The sequence below is a fragment of the Rhinatrema bivittatum genome, chromosome 15, assembly GCF_901001135.1.
Source record: "Rhinatrema bivittatum chromosome 15, aRhiBiv1.1, whole genome shotgun sequence".
NCBI classification, from domain to species: domain Eukaryota; kingdom Metazoa; phylum Chordata; class Amphibia; order Gymnophiona; family Rhinatrematidae; genus Rhinatrema; species Rhinatrema bivittatum.
In genome coordinates, this window is record NC_042629.1 from 10,605,378 (window position 1) to 10,627,283 (window position 21,906).

Below are 21,906 nucleotides of genomic sequence, written 5' to 3' on the forward strand. Positions count from 1 at the left end.
GAATGAGGGGGAGGTGAGTGTCAGGGGAGGGAGAATGAGGGGAGAGGTGAGTGTGAGGGGAGAGAGTTGGAGTGGGAACAGGGGAGGGAAGGGGGGGTGAGTGACCAAGGGGGAGGAGGATGACTGACTGAGGTAAATGAGGAAGGGGAAGGGGGAAGGGGGAGGGAGGGTAAAGAACCTGACTCTGCCACTGCAACGCGTGGCCGGGTACCGCTAGTATATTTATAAATGATCTGGAAAGAAATACGACGAGTGAGGTAATCAAATTTGCAGATGATACAAAATTGTTCAGAGTAGTTAAATTACCACCAGATTATGCTAAATTGCAGGAAAACCTTGTGAGACTGGAAAATTGGGCATCGAAATGGCAGATGAAATTTAATGTGGATAACAGCAAGATGATGCATATAGGGAAAAATAACCCATGCTATAGTTACACAATGTTAGGTTCCATATTAGGTGCTACTACCCAAGAAAGAGATCTAGGCGTCATAGTGGATAACACATTGAAATCGTCGGTTCAGTGTGCTGCGGCAGTTAAAAAAAGCAAACAGAAGGTTGGGAATTTTTAGAAAGGGAATGGTGAATAAAATGGAAAATGTCATAATGCCTCTATATCACTCCATGGTGAGACCGCACCTTGAATACTGTGTACAATTCTGGCCTCCGCATCTCAAAAAAGATATAATTGCGATGGAGAAGGTACAGAGAAGGGTGACCAAAATAATAAGGGTAATGGAACAGCTCCCCTATGAGGAAAGACTAAAGAGGTTAGGACTTTTCAGCTTGGAGAAGAGACAGCTGAGGGGGGGATATGATAGAGATGTTTAAAATTATGAGAGGTCTAGAATGGGTAGATGTGAATCGGTTATTTACTCTTTCAGATAATAGAAAGACTAGGGAGTACTCCATGAACTTAGCATCTGGCACATTTAAAACTAATCGGAGAAAGTTCTTTTTCACTCAACGCACAATTAAACTCTGGAATTTGTTGCCAGAGGATGTGGTTAGTGCAGTTAGTATAGCTGTGTTTAAAAAAGGATTGAATAAGTTCTTGGAGAAGTCCATTACCTGCTATTAATTAAGTTGACTTAGAAAATAGCCACTGCAATTACTAGCAACAGTAACATGGAATAGACTTAGTTTTTGGGTACTTGCCAGGTTCTTATGGCCTGGATTGGCCACTGTTGGAAACAGGCTGCTGGGCTTGGTCTGACCCAGTATAGCATGTTCTTATGTTCTTATTTTTTGCGTACCTTGAATGTCAAGCGGCATCTGATGCAATTTTTGGAGGTTACTGAATCTGTCCAGTAGTCTGATCAACTGTTTTTGCTCCATGGTGGAGGTAAACAGGGGGAATGGGTGACATAGACAACTATAGCCCGTTGGGTTAAGGAAGTCATCACAACCACCTAAGTGAATGCCAAGATTCCTTTGCCAAAGCAGATTAGACCACATTCCATGAGGGCTCAGGCGATATCGTGGACGGTGATTCAGCAATTGTCTCCTGTTGAGATTTGCTGAGCAGCGATATGGTCATCCTTATACATCTTTTCCAAGCATTACTGTAGTAGGCCAGATTGACAAATTAAAGAGAAGCAAATCACCTGGACCGGATGGTATGCATCCTAGGGTACTGAAGGAACTAAAAAATGAAATTTCTGATCTATTAGTTAAAATTTGTAACCTATCATTAAAATCATCCATTGTACCTGAAGACGGGAGGGTGGCCAATGTAACCCCAATATTTAAAAAAGGCTCCAGGGGCGATCCGGGTAACTATTGACCAGTGAGCCTGACTTCAGTGCCGGGAAAAATAGTGGAAACTATTCTTAAGATTAAAATTGTAGAGCATATAGAAAGACATGATTTAAGGGAACACAGTCAACATGGATTTACCCAAGGGAAGGCTTGCCTAACAAATCAGCTTCATTTTTTGAAGGGGTTAATAAACATGTGGATAAAGGTGAACCGGTAGATATAGTGTATTTGGATTTTCAGAAGGCGTTTGACAAAGTCCCTCATGAGAGGCTTCTAAGAAAACCAAAAAGTCATGGGATAGGAGGTGATGTCCTTTTGTGGATTACAAACTGGTTAAAAGACAGGAAACAGAGACTAGGATTAAATGGTCAATTTTCTCAGTGGAAAAGGGTAAATAGTGGAGTGCCCCAGGGATCTGTATTTGGACCGGTGCTTTTCAATATATATATAAATGATCTGGAAAGGAATACGATGAGTGAGGTTATCAAATTTGTGGATGATACAAAATTATTCAGAGTAGTTAAAGCACATGCAGATTGTGATACATTACAGGAAGACCTTGCAAGACTGGAAGATTGGGCGTCCAAATGACAGATGAAATTTAATGTGGACAAGTGCAAGGTGTTGCTGTTGCATATAGGGAAAAATAACCCTTGCTGTAGTTACACGATGTTAGGTTCCATATTAGGAGCTACCACCCAGGAAAAAGATCTAGGCATAAGGTGGATAATACTTTAAAATCATCCGTTCAGTGTGCTCCAGCAGTCAAAAAAGCAAACAGAATGTTAGGAATTATTAGGAAGGGAATGGTTAATACAACGGAAAATGTCATAATGCCTCTATATCGCTCCATGGTGAGACCGCACCTAGAATACTGTGTACAATTCTGGTCGCTGCATCTCAAAAAAGATATAGTTGCGATGGAGAAGGTACAAAGAAGGGCAACCAAAATGATAAAGGGGATGAAACAGCTCCCCTATGAGGAAAGGCTGAAGAGGTTAGGGCTGTTCAGCTTGGAGAAGAGATGGCTGAGGGGGGATATGATAGAGGTCTTTAAGGTCATGAGAGGTCTTGAACGAGTAGATGTGAATCGGTTATTTACACTTTCGAATAATAGAAGGACTAGGGGGCATTCCATGAAGTTAGCAAGTAGCACATTTAAGACTAATCGGAGAAATTCTTTTTCACTCAACGCACAATAAAGCTCTGGAATTTGTTGCCAGAGGATGTGGCTAGTGCAGTTAGTGTAGCTGGGTTCAAAAAAGGTTTGGATACGTTCTTGGAGAAGTCCATTAACGGCGATTAATTAATTAATGTATGTATTTATTTAATTATTTTCTATATCGACATTCATGACACCTGTCATATCACATCGGTTCACATCGAACAGGGGTAAATTAACATTAACTTAATCGTAGCTAGGAAGCTAATAATAGAGTTAAGGGAAGAGGTGAGTTATAGTGAACAAGGGTTTCTGGAACTTGGAGGATGGAAGGAGAAAGGAGAGAGGGACAATTAAGTAGTAGTCTAAATATTGAATAACCGCGGAAGGGGACAGATGAAATTTGTTATGACAACAATATACATAGGAAAAAAATATACATTATACAACACTGTATGTAACATTAAAGATAATAGGTTAGGGATAGGCTTGTTTGAACAGCCATGTCTTAAGTTTTTTCTTAAAGGCCAGCGGGCAGTGTTCCTGGTGTAGGTCTGGAGGCATGACGTTCCACAGAGATGGCCCAGCTGTGGAGAAGGCACGTTCCCTGGTGGATGTGTGGAGAGTGGATTTGGTGGGAGGGGCTTGATGGGTTCCTTTATAGGCCGTTCTAACCGGTCTATTTGAAGTATGGAGTTGTAGCAGAATTTTTAGCTCGAGCGAGTGCTGATTGTGGATTGTCTTGTGAATAATGGTGAGAGATTTATGAAGGATTCTGAAGCTTATGGGGAGCAATGGAGATGCCTGAGGATGGGTGTAATGTGATCTCATCGGCTAGAGTTGGTTAGGATTCTTGCAGCGGCATTCTGGAGCATCTGCAAGGGTTTTGTGGTGGTTGCGGGGAGGCCAAGAAGAAGGGAGTTGCAGTAGTCGATTTTAGAGAAAAGGGTAGCTTGGAGAACCATCCAAAAGTCAAAGAAGTGGATGAGAGGTGTAAGTCTTTTCAGAATTTGTAGTTTGTAGAAGCAGTCTTTAGTTGTGTTGTTAACACATTTTTTTAAGTTCAGTTGGTTGTCCAGTATAACACCGAGGTCTCTAGCTTGGGCAGTTGTAGCAGTTAAGGGGCCAGGGAGGGAAAGGTTATTGTGGTTCGGGGAAATGATGAGGAGTTCAGTTTTGGCCGTATTGAGGACGAGGTTGAGACTTGTGAGGAGGAGGTTGATGGAGTGAAGGCAGTTGTCCCAGAACTTGAGGGTTTTGGGGAGGGATTCTGTTATGGGAATAAGTATCTGCACGTCATCGGCGTATATGAAATGAGTTAGATTTAGTTTTGCGAGAAACTGGCAGAGGAGCAAGAGATAGATATTAAAGAGGGTGGGGATGAGGGAAGAGCCTTGGGGTACTCCAAGTGTTGAGCTGATGGGGGGGGGGGGATTTTTTGTTGCTTATTCTGACCTTATAGTATCTGTTGCTGAGGAAGGACTCAAACCATCTGTGGACAGTACCTGAGATACCTATGTCTGAAAGGCGGTTTAGGAGGAAGGAGTGATTCATGGTATAAAAAGCGGAGGAGATGTCGAGCAGTACCAGTAGGCATGGTTGTCCTTTGTCTAATCCCATGAGGAGGGTATCCGTGAGAGAAATTAGAAGGGATTCTGTGTTTAGGAATTTACGGAAACCAAACTGAGCGGGGTAAATAAATTTACTTAGGGAATAGCCACTGCTATTAATTGCATCAGTGGCATGAGATCTTCTTAGTGTCTGGGTAATTGCCAGGTTCTTGTGGCCTGGTTTGGCCTCTGTTGGAAACAGGATGCTATGCTTGATGGACCCTTGGTCTGACCCAGCTTGGCAATTTCTTATGTTCTTATAGTTGTTCAGGCTCAGGAGGTCGCCGCCTTCACATGGGCAGTGTTGACTGGACCGTGGGCATCCTTCTGCTGGGTTCGGGAGTAGCTTTGGTACATTTCACTTGTGTTGCTTGACCTGCCTGAGTGCAGAGGAAGGAGAATTGCTACTTAACTGATAATTTCCTTTCCTCTAAGGAAAGCAGGTCAATCCACAACCTGCCCTCAGATGCCTACTTGCCTTTCATTTGTCCCTTCTTGTGGACAATGCAGACTGTTATTCTGTTCATTCATTGAAGGACTGGTAAGTGACATAAACAGCCTCTGAGATCAGTGCATGTTAATGCTTTTGGTTGAGTTCTGTGTTCCTGATTGTGTGGAAACATGGCTGGTTGACTATTAATAATCATGTTCTTGTATATCCAGTTTGTCCACAGTTCAGCTTTTCTAGAGAATACTGGTAAGGATGATGTTGGGGCAGGGCTATATGTCCATGATGTCAGCTTTTACTCTGTCTCCATCTGCTGGTAGAGGTATATAACCCACTTATGTGGATTGATCTGCCTTCCATATGTGAAAGGAAATGATCAGGTAAGTAGTAATTGTTCCTGTGCATCATTAATGCAACCAATATTCGAGCTGTTCCTTGTGATAGTAATATTTATGAGTGTTGATCAGTCACAACTGGAGAATTAAAATATGACACAGAAAAGGAACAATCGGAAGGCCTAAAAGAGCAAATGGAGTTCACTTTTCAGTGGGTATTAGGTTAAGCTGTGCACATCTTCAGGCAGGGCAGAGCATGTTCCAGTATCCTGTCTCCAATAGCGGCCAACCCAAGTCACAAGTACCTGGCAAGTACCCAAACATTAAATAGATCCTATGCACTAATACCGGCAACAAGCAGTGACTGTTCTCCTAGGACAAGCAGGATGGTAGTCCTCACATGTGGGTGACATCATCAGATGGAGCCCGGCACAGAAAACTTTTGTCATAGTTTCTAGAAACTTTGACTGGCAGAATGAGCATGTCCAGCCTGCTGCTATCCGCGCGTCCACGTGAGGTCCCTCTTCAGTCTCTTCTTTTCCGCGGTGCAGTAGTCTCGCAGTTGTAGAGTTCCAAACTCTTGCAGCATTCTTTTGTGTTTTTCGGGGTTTTTTCTTCTGCGTCGGGTCCGCAATTTGCGGTCAATTCCGGACTCCATTTCTGGGTCCCTGTCGATCATCGACCGCCCGCGGGGCTCTTTTTCAATGGCATCATCGGGTTTTCGACAGTGCCTCCAGTGCCCGCGGACCATGTCCATCATGGATCCGAATGAGGTATGCATCCTCTGCCTGGGGGCCTCGCACGATGTCCAAGGGTGTCATTTGTGCAACCACGCCTAAGGACCATGGGGAACCGTCACTGTCTCTCCCCCTGGCAGTCCTGCATTCCAGTACCCCTAAGGATCGCATCTGGACGTCCTTCTTGGCACCCTACCGATGCAACTGGTGCCCAAGAGGCCCCCGATGCCTCCTCTTCTACAGATACCCTCCACCAGAGCGATCTCGATTCCTGGAACCTCTGAGGAGGATGAGGCCACTGGGACCGGGAACCTGTGCCCACGGTTCCCCAGGCCGCCACGGTTTCCCCCCGGTGTACCACAGCCAATGCCCAAGGGCCCATCGATGCCTTCGGTGCCCAAGCCTGGTGCCCCTCCTGGTTCCCACCCTCAGCGTCCGGACCCTAGTGAGGAGGAGGGCCCCTATGACCCGTGGGGCAATGATTCCTCGGACGCATCATCCAAGTTCTCCAACGACCCCCTCTTGGAGCCTTCCCCTCTGGAGGAATGGCATCACTCCCCCCCGAAGGACCTATTTTTCACCAGCTTCATGAGAGCAATGGCAGAGGCCATTCCCTTCCAACTCCTGTCGGAGGAGGACTCCCGTCATAAGATGCTGGAGATCCTCCAGGTCATCGATGCTCCCAAAGAGGTTGTGGCAGTATTGGTCCATGACATCTTTAAAGAGCTCCCCCTCTGCATATGGGAAAACCCAGTGTTGGTGGCCTTGGGGAACAGGAAAGCTGATGCGACTTACCTGGTCCAACAGGCAGTGGGCTTTCAATGGCGGAACTGAAGGCCCCGCTTTGCCCACCGGTAACCCCGTGGCATCTTAACGTCCTTGCAAGGCTCAAGTGGCATCCTTTCGAGCCTCTCAAATCCTGTGCCCTGAAGTTCCTCACCTGGAAAGTTATGTTCCTGGTGTCGATAACTTCCGCTCACAGGGTTAGCGAGATCCAGGCCCTGGTTACGTACTCTCCTTACACAAAATTCTTCCATGATTGTGTAGTGCTGCGCACGCATCCAAAATTTCTGCCCAAGATGGTGACTGTTTTTCACATCAACCAGTCAATCATCCTACCCACGTTCTTCCCATGGCCTCACTCTCACCCGGGGGAACGAGCTCTACACACCCTAGTCTGCAAGCGAGTAGTCGCTTTCTATTTAGACCGTACTAGGAGGCACAGACAGTCCACCCAGCTCTTTGTGTCTTTTGACACCAACAGGCTAGGAACAGCAGTGGGGTAGTAGACCCTATCCAATTGGCTAGCAGATTGCATTGCTTCTGCTACGAGCAGGCAGGCCTCCAACTGGTTGGCAGGGTGAAGGCTCACTCTGTGCAGGCTATGGCAGCATCAGTGGGCAATCTGCATGCAGTCCCTGTTGCTGAAATCTGCAGTCCGTGACCTGGAGTTCTCTCCTTACATTCACAGCCCATTAGTCACCAGGACAGCACGTTTGGCCAGTCTGTCGTGCACAATCTATTCCAATCCTGAACCCATCTGTTCTCATCGTGTCTCGGTGTGATCAAACTGTCCCTGTTTCCCACAATGCTGCAGTTGTGTTGTGCCCGTTGGCACCTTGTTTGGCCACTATGGGTCCCTCTGTTCTCAGGGGGTTGTCTGCAACTCTGTAATCACCCACATGTGAGGACTACCATCCTGCTTGTCCTAGGAGAAAGCACAGTTGCTTACCTATTTATTTATTTATTTATTTTTTAATTTTTATATACCAATGTTCCTGTATAGCATACATATCGCACCGGTTTACAAGGAACTGAACAGTCGCCTCAGGGACGGGATACATTAACACAGTCGCCTCAGGGGCGGAATACATTAACACAGGAGGACAGGAAAACTTTAAGGGAGACATTCGTAAACTCAATTAAATGTAACTGGGTGCCAAACTCGGAAACATAAATACAGAGGAGCACCTGTTCTCCTAGGACAGCAGGAAGTTAGTCCTCAGGAATCCTGCCCACCTCCCCATGATTTATTTTTATTTTATTTATATATACTGACATTTGATCTCAATTGAGATATCACACCAGTTTACATTCAGATACTGTAGGTATTTCTTTATCCCCAGAGGGCTTACAATCTAAGTTTTTGTACCTGAGGCAATGGAGGGTAAAGTGGAGTGACAGCAGGCTTTGAACGCTGGTCTCCTGGTTCATAGTCCACTGCTCTAACCACTAGACTATTCCTCCTCCTTTATGATGTTGGGTTCACCTTCGTTTTATTGTTTTATTTATTCGCTCATATTTTGCTATCTTACGAGACTGAAGCGGGACCTCACGTGGACATGTGGATAGCAGCAGGCTGGGAATGCTCAATATGCTAGTCAAAGTTTCTAGAAACTTTGAGAAATGTTTTCCGTGCTGGGCTCCATCTGATGATGTCACCCACACATGAGAACTAACATCTTGCTGTCCTAGGAGAAAACCTGTTACAGGTAAGCAACTGTGCTTTTCCTATTGATTGATAGCAGTTTATTTTATTTATTTATTTATTTATCAAGTTTTAAAATACCATCATTCGGTAATGCTATCACAATGGTTTACATATTAAAACAAGGGATATGAAGGTTTACAAATAACAAAAAGGGAGAAATAGATAAGTAATACAGAGATTATCATCAGGGTAAAAATAAGGTAATGTACAGTCAGATTAAGGTATAGCAGGTAAGGTAAAGAGGAGTAAGGTAATAAAAAGTATGGGAAAGGTTATGTTCTCAGCTGGAGATGGTTTAGAGTTAAGTTGATCTTGGTAACTGAGCATGTTTTCAGATCATTTGAGAGTTCAGTTGATGAGATGATGTTGTGAGAGTTAAGGATTCATTATAAGCTTCATTTATGGACTTCTCCTCTAGGAACTTATCCAAATCCTTTTTAAACTCAGCTACACTAGCTGCCTTAACCACATTCTCTGGCAGTGGATTCAAGGCTTAATTGTGCGTTGGGTGAAAAATAATTTTCTCTGATTTGTTTTACATGTGCTACATGGAGTGCCCCCTAGTCCTTGTATTATCCAAAAGAGTAAATAATCATTTCACATTTATCAGTTCAAGTCCTTTCATAATTTTGTAGACCTCTATCATATCCCCCTCAGTCATCTCTTCTCCAAGCCATAGGGGGAGCCATTCCATGTCCTTTATCATTTTGGTTGCCCTTCTCTGTACTTTCTCCCGTGCAGCTATATCTTTTTTGAGATGCGGCGACCAGAATTGCACACAGTATTCAAGGTTCATTCTAACCATTCAGCGATACAGAGACATTATGACGTCCTCAGTTTTATTTGCCATTCCCTTCCTAATAATCCCTAAAATTCTATGTGCTTTTTTGACTGCCAGATCATACTGAGCCAATCACTTCAAAATAATATCAACTATGATGCCCAGATCTTTTTCCTGGGTGGTAACTCCTAACATGGAACCTAACATCGTGTAACTACAGCATGAATTATTGTTCCCTATATGCTTCATCTTGCGCTTGTCCACATTATATTTCATCTGCCATATGAATGCCCAGTCTTCCAGTCTCACAAGGTCCTTTTTAATTTGTCACAATCCGCTTGTGATTTAACTATTCTGAATAATTTTGTATTATCCACAAATTTGATAATCTCACTCATCATATTCCTTTCCAGATCATTTATAAATATATTAAAAAGCACCAGTCCAAGTACAGATCCCTGAGGCACTCCACTGTTACCTTTTTCCACTTTGAAAACAGACTATTTAATCCTACTTTCTGTATCCTGTCTTTTAACCAGTTTGCAATCCACAAAAGGACATCTCCTCCTATCCCATGACTTTTTAGTTTTCGTAGAAGCCTCTCATGAGGGACTTTGTCAAATGCCTTCTGAAAAATCCAAAACTACCATATCTAGATGTTCACCTTTATCCACATCCTTTGTATTGTTAGAATGAATATTTTCACTCCTGTCATCAGCCCTTTGGGATAGGGATTTGTTCAGCTGGCTAATGATATACAGGACACATGTGGTAGCAGCCTGAAATTACCAGCCTCATGCAAACTACCACCAAAGAACCAAACAATATGAGCCCTCAGAGTTGGCCTCTGGATGTTGACAATTTACCGTGTTTTATACATCTGGTGAACTGGATTTAGCCATTCCTGCATAGATGAATATTTCATTTTACATTCAATTATTGGTAGACTTGAGGATATCCTCTGGTTGCCCACTCCCAGTGGTAAGCCGAAATGGATCTTCTCTTTGGGAACCGCCAGGTGCTTCCTAGAGATCTGAATTGGCTACTATTGGTGACAGGATGCTAAGCTCAACAGAACTTTATTCTGACCCAGTACAGCATTTGTTATTTTAAAAAAAAGAGGACATCATTGAATATCCGGCTATGGTCAGTGGATACCAGATAGGTGACTTATCGTGTTAAGTTTTTAGCTGGATAACTCAGTTGGAGAATGGGCACATTGGGGAGGAGTCGAGTTAGCCAAATATGTTATCTGGCTAACTCTGATATTCATAGTTAGCAGGATAACTTATTCACTTGCTCTGGCTGGGCCACAGTCTTAATGTTAGCAGGACAGTCGGAAACTTATCTGACTAACTTTAAGAACGTTAATATCTTGGCTAAGTTAGCCAGGTAAGTGTATCCTGCTAACTTACTGAGCGGCTCAGTGTGGATCCTCTTGATTTCTTAATACTTAATGCTTTCATTTTAGGTGGTTGATGCATGCTACAGTTGCCTGAATCCCTTGCTGATTTGCCTGTAATATGGTTCTTCTTGTACAGGGTATTATATTACGACTCCCATAGGACCTGGAATTGGCCAGCGAGTCAGACTGACAAGTCTGCCCATACCTCCTGCCCTGGAGCCGCTCTGCCTTAGCTTCTGGTAGGTTGCTGACATCTGCTGTGGAGATCAGTATCTGATTATTAGTGTTTAGCTGCAACTTTAAATGCTCCTTTGTTGAAAAGTTCCTGTCATAAAATGCAAAGCTAAGGGTGATTTTTTCTGGAGCCCACACCAGACAGTTGGATAGTAGGAAGGCAGTGAAAGGGTCTTCAGAAGTCCTCCTGCATTCTTACCCCAAAGTAGCAGATTGTGTAAACAAATTTCCTTGTACGTACAGGGCCGGTGCAAGGGGATTGGGTGCTCTAGGCACCTTCAGCCTTGCCCCCCCCCCCCCCCCCCGTCGTGCCACTCCCAGCCCTGCCCCCGGTCGCAGCCCCTCCAGGGGCAGGGACCACATGCTGCCACTCCCCCACACTCCCACACTCCCAACCTCCCCCCCCCCAACCCCCCCAAAAATACTCACAAAACACCTGGTCCGGCTGCCACTAGTAAAAATGGTGCCGGTGGCCTTCAGCCCCTACCATGTGACAGGGGCTACCGGTGCCATTGGTTGGCCCCTGTCACATGGTAGGGGCTGAAGGCCACCGGCGCCATTTTGGTTAGTGGCAGCTGAGGCCCCGGGAGTGGCAGATTGCTCCCGGACCCTCCGCTGGACCACCAGGGGGGCGTCGGGACGGTGGCATGACAGGGGTGAGGCGAAGGCTGGTCAGAATTTTGAAGGGACACTTTTTGCCCTTTCAAAATTCTGCCACCTGAAGTGGCCTCAAGCACCCCCTCTTAATCTGGTGTGCCACCTGCTTCTCTTCAGTATTTCTCTGTCTCCAGCAGATGGAGGTGGCGCAAAACCTGTGGTTCTGTACCCGGTTTAAAAAAAAAAGAAAAAATAAGGCAAAGAGAAGATTGTTAGGTCTAGCCTCCCAGGGGTTGCTTAGGTCCGGGTGGGACCATCCCCCCTGGTTGTAGGCATACAGCGAGCAGGTGCTGGGGTGATACCTGGGGGATCGGCTCCCTCCCCTTCAGCCTGCAGCCTGCAGCCACTGTCTTGGTATCAGGGAAGTATCCCTTTTCTTAGAACTTTTTGGGTTTAAAAAATAATTAATTAATTAATTTAAAAAAAACCAAAAAACTAACTTTACAGTTTTGCGGTGGCAACGAAGGTCGAACTGTGGTGGGGGGAGGCCCGGCCTGCATGAAGGTTCGTGTGTGCAGCTGGGAGAAATTTGAAGGTGGTCGCAGTTTCCTTCCTCTCTCTTTCTCGCCCCCCCCCCCTCATTTTCAGCGCAGGAGGGCATACTGCGTTCAAATTGCTGCTCTCTGTGAGGCACACGTCTCCTGAGCCTCTCGTCCCCCAATCCCTGTTCTTGTTGCCTCCCCAGTGGGGAGGGGGCTTCTGGGAGTGTGGCAGCAGCTTCAGTTCTGCTGCGGTCAGCCGCGCAGGCACAGGGTGCTCCTGAGTCTCGGGCCAATCCGTTCCCCCTCAGTGTGGGAACTGCGGCCATTTTGGATGCCTTCCACGTGGCTGAGGAGAGAGCAGCAGGCGGAGGGGATCTCCCTCCTCACTTGTTTCCCGTGGACATGAGACCCGATGAGACCTGGGGGGCCTTGGGACACTGGAAGAGGCAGATTTTGAGCCTGTTGAAGGGGAAGGAGGGGGTCCCTCAGGGTTTTCCCCAGAGTTTGTCCTCCTCATGCACCAGGCCTTTTTAGCCAGCAGTGCTTTTAACTGAAAAGGGGCCCCTTGGAGTGAGGGGAGTCATGAGCCCCCTTGCAAGTTGCCCAGGCCAGGGGATACGCCGGCCACTTTCAGCCTCTGTACTGTCCAGGCCCTGTGGTGCGGGGGGTAGCGCAGGAGGTCTCATTGGAGGGCTCAGTCCCGGATTCGCACTTAATTGAGGCATTTCCTCCCCCGGTGGATCCGGATGTTGGAGATGATCAGGTGCAGTCACCTACCGTGGAAGGGAATGACCCTAGGGTACTGCACTTATTCCAGCGCGAAGATTTGGCACTCCTTATTCCACATGTCCTAACGGAGTTGGGCATGCCAAGCACAAATACTGTGGATTTGCTCATGGCGGGCTTACGGAGTCCGGCGCAAACCTTCCCTTTTCACAAGATGATGAGGCAGAAGATGGTCCGCAAGTGGGATACTCCGGAGACGGGCCTTAAATTCAGCAGATCCATGGACAAGCTGCACCCGCTGCCAGAGGATATGCTGGAGCTGCTGAGGCTCCCCAAGGTGGACGCATCGGTTTCAGCTGTCACTAAGCGAACTACTATTCCAGTCGCTGGAGCGGCAGCTTTGAAGGATTTACAGAATCACAAGCTAGAGGTCCATCTTAAATGAATTTTTGAAGTCTCCGCTCTGGGCATCAGAACAGCGGAATGTAGCAGCTATATGCTGCGGGTCAGTTTGCGAAGGGTTCAGCAGTTACTGAGCGCCAGGAATCTCCCTCCTTAGGAAGCAAAGCAGGCGGAACAGTTGGAGGCCACGGTAGCCTATGGTGCAGATGCCCTATATGACCTTATGCGTACCTTGTCCAGCACCATAATATCGGTCGTTTCGGCAAGGAGGCTTTTATGGCTGCGAACTGGGCAGTGGATGTCTCCTCCAAGGTGTAGTTCGGGACATTACCCTTCAAGGGAAAGTTCCTTTTTGGTGAGGATCTGGAGCAACTGATCAAGCAACTGGGAGAGAATAAGGTACATAAGCTTCCAGATGACAGGCCGAAGGGTTCAAGAGGCTTCCCGCCTCGCTCTCGTTTTCTGGGCCAGTGACTTTTATGTCAGAGCACAGCTCAGGAGACAGGACAGAGGCAGGCTTCGGGGAGGTCTCAGGCTTGGTCCCAATCCTTTCATGTCCACAGATCCAACCGAGACTGACCCGCCTCGGGAGCAAGCGGCGCCAAAACATCACAATGAAATGCAGCCAACCCATTCCTTGGTCCCGCTCTTTGGGAGTCAGCTGACTCTCTTTTACCAGGAGTGGGTCAAAATCACATCGGACTGCTGGGTTCTAAGCATGATAGAACATGGTTACCCATTAGAGTTTGCTCGATCACTGCACATCCTGTTCCTCGTGCCTCCCTGTGGCTCCCCAGAAAAGAAGCAGGTCATCCAACAGACCCTCCTCCGACTCAAAGAACTAAGGGCCATTGTTCCAGTGCCCCACCAAGAACAAGGCCAGGGAGATACTCTATCTACTTCGTAGTTCCTAAGAAGGAGGGATCTTTCCGCCCCATCCTGGATCTGAAGAAGGTCAATGTAACCCTCAAAGTGCCCCGCTTTCGGATGGAGACTCTCCGTTCGGTGTTAGCAATAGTGCACAAGGGGGAGTTCTTGGCCTCCCTGGACCTGACAGAAGCCTACTTGCACATCGGGATCCACAGGGATCATCAGAGATATCTCAGATTTATGATCCTTGATCAACATTTCCAGTTTTGCGTCATGTCGTTTGACCTGGCCATGGCTCCCCGAATCTTTACAAAGGTCATGGTCATGGTGGCAGTGACTTTGCGTAGAGAAGGGATTCTGGTCCATCCCTATCTGAACGATTGGCTGATTAGAGCAAAGTCACAGGAGTTGTGCATGTAAGCGGTCAACACAGTGTTACTCTGTTTGCGCTCCTTGGGCTGGGTGGTCAACCTAGCCAAGAGTCATCTCACTCCTTCCCGGATCTTGGAAAGGGTTTTTCTCTTGGAAGAGAGGATTCTCAAGTTGCGAGCTCAAGTCCAGAACCTGATGCAAATTCAAGTGCCCAGGGTCTGGAACTATTTACAGGTTCTTGGTTCCATGGCATCAACTTTGGAGCTCATCCCATGGGCCTTTGCTCACATGAGACCTCTTCAGAGAGTGCTGTTGTCCCGTTGGAATCTGTTGTTGGAACAATTTCATCTCCAGCTCCCCCTTCCAGAAGTTCCCAGATCCAGTCTCCTTTGGTGGCTGGCGCCAGGTCATTTGGAACATGGTGTGGACCTCGAAGTACCTCAGTGGATAGTGGTGACCACCGTCACCAGTCTCTCTGGCTGGGGAGCTGTATGCCAGTCTCAAGCAGCACAGGGAGAATGGTCTGCAGAGGAGGTGACCTGGTCAATCAACCATTTAGAGACGAGGGCGGTGAGACTGGTTTTGGAGAACTTCCTTCCCCTTCTGCGCAACAAGGCAGTGCAGGTCCTATCGGACAATGCGACCATGGTGGCTTATATCAACTGTCAAGGGGGAACCAAGAGCCATGCAGTAGCTCTGGAAGTGGAGATGCTAATGTCCTGGGTCAAAAGTCATTTGACAGTGCTGGCAGCCTCCCATATAGCGGGAACCTCCAACATTCAGGTGGATTTTCTCAATTGGACCCTGGAGAATGGGAGTTAGAGGAGAGCGCTATGGACTTAATCTCCCACCAGTGGGGTCAGCCGCATGTCGATCTAATGGTGACCCGTGGCAATGCCAAGGCGGAGCGATTCTTCAACCTCAGAAGAGAGCACAGAGCGGAAAGAGTCAATACGCTTGTCGTCCCTTGGCCTCAGGAGGTCCTCCTCTATGTGTTTCCTCCTTGGCCCTTGATCAGCAAGGTCCTCAGGAGATTAGAACCTCATCCGGGCCGGGTGATCCTGGTGGTTCCGGAGTGGCCGCGTCAGCCATGGTTTGTGGAACTGATCAACCTGGAACTGGACGGACCCCTGCGGTTCGGTTATCTCCCAAATCTCCTGTGTCAAGGCCCTATATTTTTGGATCAAGTGGATCGCTTTTGTCTTGCGGCCTGGCTTTTGAGAGGAGGCAGTTGAGAAAGAAGGGTTATCCAGAGGATGTTATTTCTACTCTGTTACGAGCCCGGAAGCCCTCTATGTCCATGGCATATGTTCGGGTGTGGAAAATCTTCGAGTCTTGGTGCAAGACACAGAATGCGGATCCTCGTCAAGCCTCAGTGACCATGATCCTCTCTTTCTTGCAGAATGGCCTTATGAAGGGCCTATTGTTCAACTTTTTGAGGGTTCAAGTGGTGGCCCTGGAATGCCTGACAGGCAAGGTTTATGGCTCTTCACTTGCGGCTCATCCGGATGTGATACGTTTTCTTCAGGGAGTGAAGCATTTGCTTCCTCCTGTCCATCGGGTGTGTCCTTCATGTAGTTTGAATCTGGTCCTTAGGGGCTTGTGCGCAGCACCCTTCGAACCACTTAAGAAAGCCACCTTGAAGGATCTGATGCTGAAACAGTATTTTTTGTGGCAATCTCTTCCGCCAGAAGGATCTCGGAGCTGCAGGCTTTATCCTGTTGAGAACCGTTTTTAAGAATCTCTCCTTGTGTACGGTCTCGTTCTTTCTTCCGAAGGTAGTGTCGTCTTTTCATCTCAGTCAGTCGGTAGAGCTCCCAGCCTTTTCAGACTTGGAGTTCAATTCTCCTCATTCCAGGGATTTAAAGCACCTTAGATGTGAGAAGAGTTTTATTGCACTATTTGGAGATTCCAACAATTTACGACTGTCAGATCATCTTTTTGTATTGTGGCACGGTGCTAACAAGGGACAGAAAGCTTCTAAAGCTACATTAGCATGTTGGTTGAAGGAGGCGATTGCCTCTACATTGGGGCGTGCATTCGTTTGCAACATATTGGCAATCCGCAACGTATATGCCATATTCGTTGTATTCGTGGGGGTCACGAAACATATGGTGAACCCCCACAAATACAACGTATCACTAACAAATAAACTCCCACCCTCCTGATCCCCCCAAGACTTGCCAAAAGTCCCTGGTGGTCCAGCGGGAGTCCTGGAGCGATCTCCTGCATTCGGGCTGTCGGCTGCTGGTATTCAAAATGGCACCGATAGCCTTTGCCCTTACTATGTCACAGGGGCTACCGGTGCCATTGGTCGGCCCCTGTCACATGGTAGGAGCACAAGATGGCGCCGACCATCCATTGCTCCTACCTATCCATTGCTCCTACCTATCGGTCCCATTTTGAATACCGGCAGCTGACGGCCCGAGTGCAGGAGATCGTTCCAGGACCCCCGCTGGACCACCGGGGAATTTTGGCAAGTCTTAGGGGGGGTCAGGAGGGTGGGGGGTTGTATTTAATTAAATTTAAAGGGTTGGGGTGGGGTTTTTTTTTGGGAAACTAATACATATGTAACTAATGAACGGATTGGGGTCCCCTGAGAACGGATGCAACGGATTTGGGTCCTGACGAATACAAATACCGAATGGGACGAATTCGTCCCTGCTGCACATCCCTACTCTACATATGTATCTCAAGGTCGCCCTGTCCTGGAGGGTTTAAAGGCCCATTCCATACGTTCGCAAGTGACGTCTTGGGCAGAATGTCAATTTGTTTCTCCTCAGGAGATTTGCAGGGCGGCTACCTGGAAATCTCTACACACCTTTCCCAGGCATTACCGCCTAGATGTTTAGGATCCCGAAGTCTGTCATTTTGGCAATCGAGTTATTCGAGCGGGACTCTCGCAGCCCCGCCCTGTCTAGGGAAGCTTTGTGAAGTCCAGGAGTCTGGACTGATCTGGGTACGTACAGGGAAAGGAAAATTGGTTCTTACCTGCTAATTTTCGTTCCTGTAGTACCACAGATCAGTCCAAACGCCCGTCCACTGCAGATATTCAGTTTACTGTGTTCGAGTGTAACTAAGAGTCCGCTCATCTAATATTTTTTTCATGCTTGCCTGATCTAGGGCATGCAGTCCTGCAGTCTTAGCTGCCAAATTCAATTGCTTTTTTTGTTCCTCATCCTCTGCTTGTTGTGGTATTGAGGGATACCGTTCTTGAGTTCTTGATTGTTCAGTTATTCAGTTGTTGTTTTTCTGCTTGTGTACATAATTTCTGTACTCAGGGCCAGGGTAACAAGAACACTTAGACTCAGTAAAAAGGTATAAAGTAAATTTTATTTGACATTATAAGTGTTCCTGGGAGATGCTGTATACTGGGTGCCCTTTGTCTTTCAAAACAACCAGCATCTCATCGAATGCAGGAAGTAACCCTTCTTTTATAGTTAAACATACAGTATTGCCAAAACTTCTAGAATCATGTGACTGCCCAAAGACTCATTTACAGAGACACATCATGCTGTTCACATGACAACCTATCCCTGAACTGCCCTGACAGGTTTTTCAGGTGTAGCTCATTTGCCATCACTTTCTAGATACTCCTTCTGTCCAGTAGATGATCTTGTCCAGTGAGGGTTCAACAGAATAGTGCCTGAAGCTCTCGCTGTTGGTTTCTTCTGATCTTCCTTTGATCTTCTGTGTTGTGTAAACAGGTAGTAGGTCTGTGTTCTGAATAGACAGTAGGCCTGAATTCTGTTGCTGGTGCCAGGACTTTAATTAAAGCTGTAACCTCAGGAAATCTTCATTCACCTGGCTCCTGTTACTAGAGATAGGCATCTGTGAATCACAAGCTTGTATGTTGGTTTCGTGAGAACCAAGCTTCCTTGTATTATGAGTTAAATATTGCCATTGATGCCCACCTGGCCTTTAATTATAGGCTTTGCAGAGCATACAAGTTTCCCAGATCTTCCACATTCTTGAGTCTAAGATGGTCAGAAGGTCACTGTATTTCAACAGTGTCAGTGTGAATCAGTCAGCGAGGATTCTGGGACTGGCTGAATGAGCCAAAGTTCTGAACCAAAGTTATCACTTGGGTATTGATCAATACTGAAGAGAAGCAGGTGGCACACTGGACTAAGAGGGGGTGCTCTCGAAGTTTTTCTCTGTCTCCATTTTCTGGAAGGGAGGCAAAAGCCAGGAGTCTGGACTGATCTGTGGTACAACAGGAACGAAAATTAGCATTTTTAAAGATGGCGCCAGCCGACCACTGGATGGTCCGCGCCATTTTTAAAGATGGCGCCGGCCATCCAGTGCTCCTACAATGTAACAGGGGCCGGCCAATGGCACGGTTACCCTGTCACATGGTAAGGGCAAAGGGCCATCAGCGCCATTTTTATTAGTGGCAGCCGACGGCCCGAGAACGGGAGATCGCTCCGAGGGCCCATTCGACCACCAAGTAGTTTTAAAACGTTTTTTGGGGGGTTGGGAGGGTGGTGGAGGCTAAGGGAGCGGTTTTAAAGGGTCAGGGTGGGTTTTTTGTTTATCGGCCGACAGTCCGAGCGCGAGAGAACACTCCCGGGACCCCCGCTGGACCACCAGGTAATTTCAAAACATTTTGGGGGGGGGTCGGGAGGGTGGTGGAGGCTAAGGGAGCGGTTTTAAAGGGTTGGGTGGGTTTTTTGTTTATCGGATCGGGCGCAGCCAATAAAAAAAAAACTGATCGGGCCGGACGAAAAAAAATGCACGATTTGAATCGGAACCGAACCGATTCCAATTCCGATTCACATCTCTACTTTTTAGGGCTTCAGGCAATCCGTTACACCCTCTGGGCGTTCCGGGACCGGTTGTCACACAAGGAAGTTCTGATTCAGATGGACAACCAAGTTGCGATGTGCTATGTCAACAAACAGGGAGGCATGGGATCGTTCCTCCTCTGTTGCGAGGCGGTTCAGGTGTGGTCCTGGGCCCTGTGACCGGGGATTTTGTTAAGAGCAACGTACCTGCCTGAGACTCTGAACGTACTGGTGGACCAGCTGAGCCGCTCCTTTCAGCTGCACGAGTGGTCCCTAAATCTGGAGGTAGCGGCCAGAATGTTTCATCGGTGGGAAACCCCAGATGTGGACCTCGTTGCCTCCCCATACAATTACAAGGTGCGCAGTTTCTGCTCCCTGTTGCCGGGGGGGGGGGGGTGGACATTTGGTCAGCGACGCCTTTTCCCTTCACTGGGGGAGGGGCCTTCTGTAGGCATACCCTCCTCTTCCGCTCCTCTTGAAGACCATACTGAAGAGTGGCAGCAACCAGCATAGCAAACTAATGCGCACAGGGAACCTGTTGCTGAGGCAAGGGACGCTGGTAGGAGGGCACCTACATGAGGATGCCCCCAGTGTGTTCACGCCAAGACGCATACTTTAAGCCCATTCTGAGTGGGTTCTGTCATTGGCGTCTGGCAGCATCTTTTCCCGACATCGTGGCTGGAGCCAGGTAAGTGCATCACTCTCTTGAGCCTGAGGATCTAACAGTTACCCCCATCCCGGCCCCTCACAAGGGTCTAATCATGTTTTCTTGGGCCTGAGTTTAGAAGGGGGCCGTTGGTGAAATTCATGAATTTATTGGGGAGCTTAGATGTGAGCGGCAGGCTCCCAAGAATTTTCTTCTGGCCCATAACCTGCCACCATAACCTTTCCAAGAGATGAACTAAAACAGATTCTTCCACACCCACTTGGCATTGAGGATCTCTGCTGTTTCATATTATCATCTTCAATGAGAATAGCTGGGGGCTTGGGGGGAGACCTTGATGGCTAGGACAGAACTGCAGGTTTCAACAGTGATACATGGAACATGTCATGGATTCGAAACTTGAGTTTATAGGTTACATTCCCCAGTCACAGTGCTACTAGAAAGGTCCCATGAAGCGAGGGGCAAACTTTAAGGATGGCAAGCGGAGTTTGAGATTGCGTGTACTGCTCCATACCAAGTCTCCCAGTCAGAATTGTGATGCTGGATGTCATTTTCTGTCTGTCTGCTTTTTCAGTTGGGTGGTAGCTTGTTCCAAGAGTCAATATGTAATCTGCCAGAGATTGTGCAGCTTTTGCTTCTTGAGATTGGCTGCTGGGCAAGCTACTGTGCTTCTGTGGACAGAGATGTTTGCAGGTGGTATCTGAAGACCAGGTAAAAGGAAGAAGCCCCTGTGGCCTGATTTAAGAACATAAGAACATAAGAAATTGCCATGCTGGGTCAGACCAAGGGTCCATCGAGCCCAGCATCCTGTTTCCAACAGAGGCCAAAACCAGGCCACAAGAACCTGGCAATTACCCAAACACTAAGAAGAACCCATGCTACTGATGCAATTAATAGCAGTGGCTATTCCCTAATTGATTAATAGCCATTAATGGACTTCTCCTCCAAGAACTTATCTAAACCTTTTTTGAACCCAGCTACACTAACTGCACTAACCACATCCCCTGGCAACAAATTCCAGAGCTTTATTGTGCGTTGAGTGAAAAAGAATTTTCTCCGATTAATCTTAAATGTGCTACTTGCTAACCTCATGGAATGCCCCCTAGTCCTTCTATTATTCAAAAGTGTAAATAACTGAGTCACATCTACTCGTTCAAGACCTCTCATGATCTTAAAGACCTCTATCATATCCCCCCTCAGCCGTCTCTTCTCCAAGCTGAACAGCCCTAACCTCTTCAGCCTTTCCTCATAGGGGAGATGTTCCATCCCCTTTATCATTTTGGTTGCCCTTCTCTGTACCTTCCCCATCGCAACTATATCTTTTTTGAGATGCGGCGACCAGAATTGTACACAGTATTCAAGGTGCGGTCTCACCATGGAGTGATACAGAGGCATTATGACATTTTCTGTTTTATTAACCATTCCCTTCCTAATAATTCCTAACATTCTGTTTGCTTTTTTGACTGCTGCAGCACACTGAGCCGACGATTTTAAAGTATTATCCACTATGATGCCTAGATCTTTTTCCTGGGTGGTAGCTCCTAATATGGAACCTAACATCGTGTAACTACAGCAAGGGTTATTTTTCTCTATATGCAACACCTTGCACTTGTCCACATTCAATTTCATCTGCCATTTGGATGCCCAATCTTTCAGTTTTGCAAGGTCCTCCTGTAATGTATCACAGTCTGCTTGTGATTTAACTACTCTGAATAATTTTGTATCATCCGCAAATTTGATAACCTCACTCGTCGTATTCCTTTCCAGATCATTTATATATATATTGAAAAGCACCGGTCCAAGTACAGATCCCTGAGGCACTCCACTGTTTACCCTTTTCCACTGAGAAAATTGACCATTTAATCCTACTCTCTGTTTCCTGTCTTTTAACCAGTTTGTAATCCACAAAAGGACATCACCTCCTATCCCATGACTTTTTAGTTTTCGTAGAAGCCTCTCATGAGGGACTTTGTCAAACGCCT

At 47.0% G+C, this 21,906-nt stretch overlaps 1 protein-coding gene across 1 annotated transcript in view; it reads left to right on the forward strand.

Moving 5' to 3' along the window:
• The window catches only part of TMPRSS15 (transmembrane serine protease 15), a 335,674-nt gene that overhangs the window by 184,533 nt on the left and 129,235 nt on the right, over nucleotides 1-21,906 (forward strand). The window contains exon 13 of the mRNA XM_029579188.1: nucleotides 10,867-10,969. Coding sequence (XP_029435048.1) covers nucleotides 10,867-10,969 — 103 coding nt within the window. The remainder of the gene's footprint in view (nucleotides 1-10,866; nucleotides 10,970-21,906) is intronic.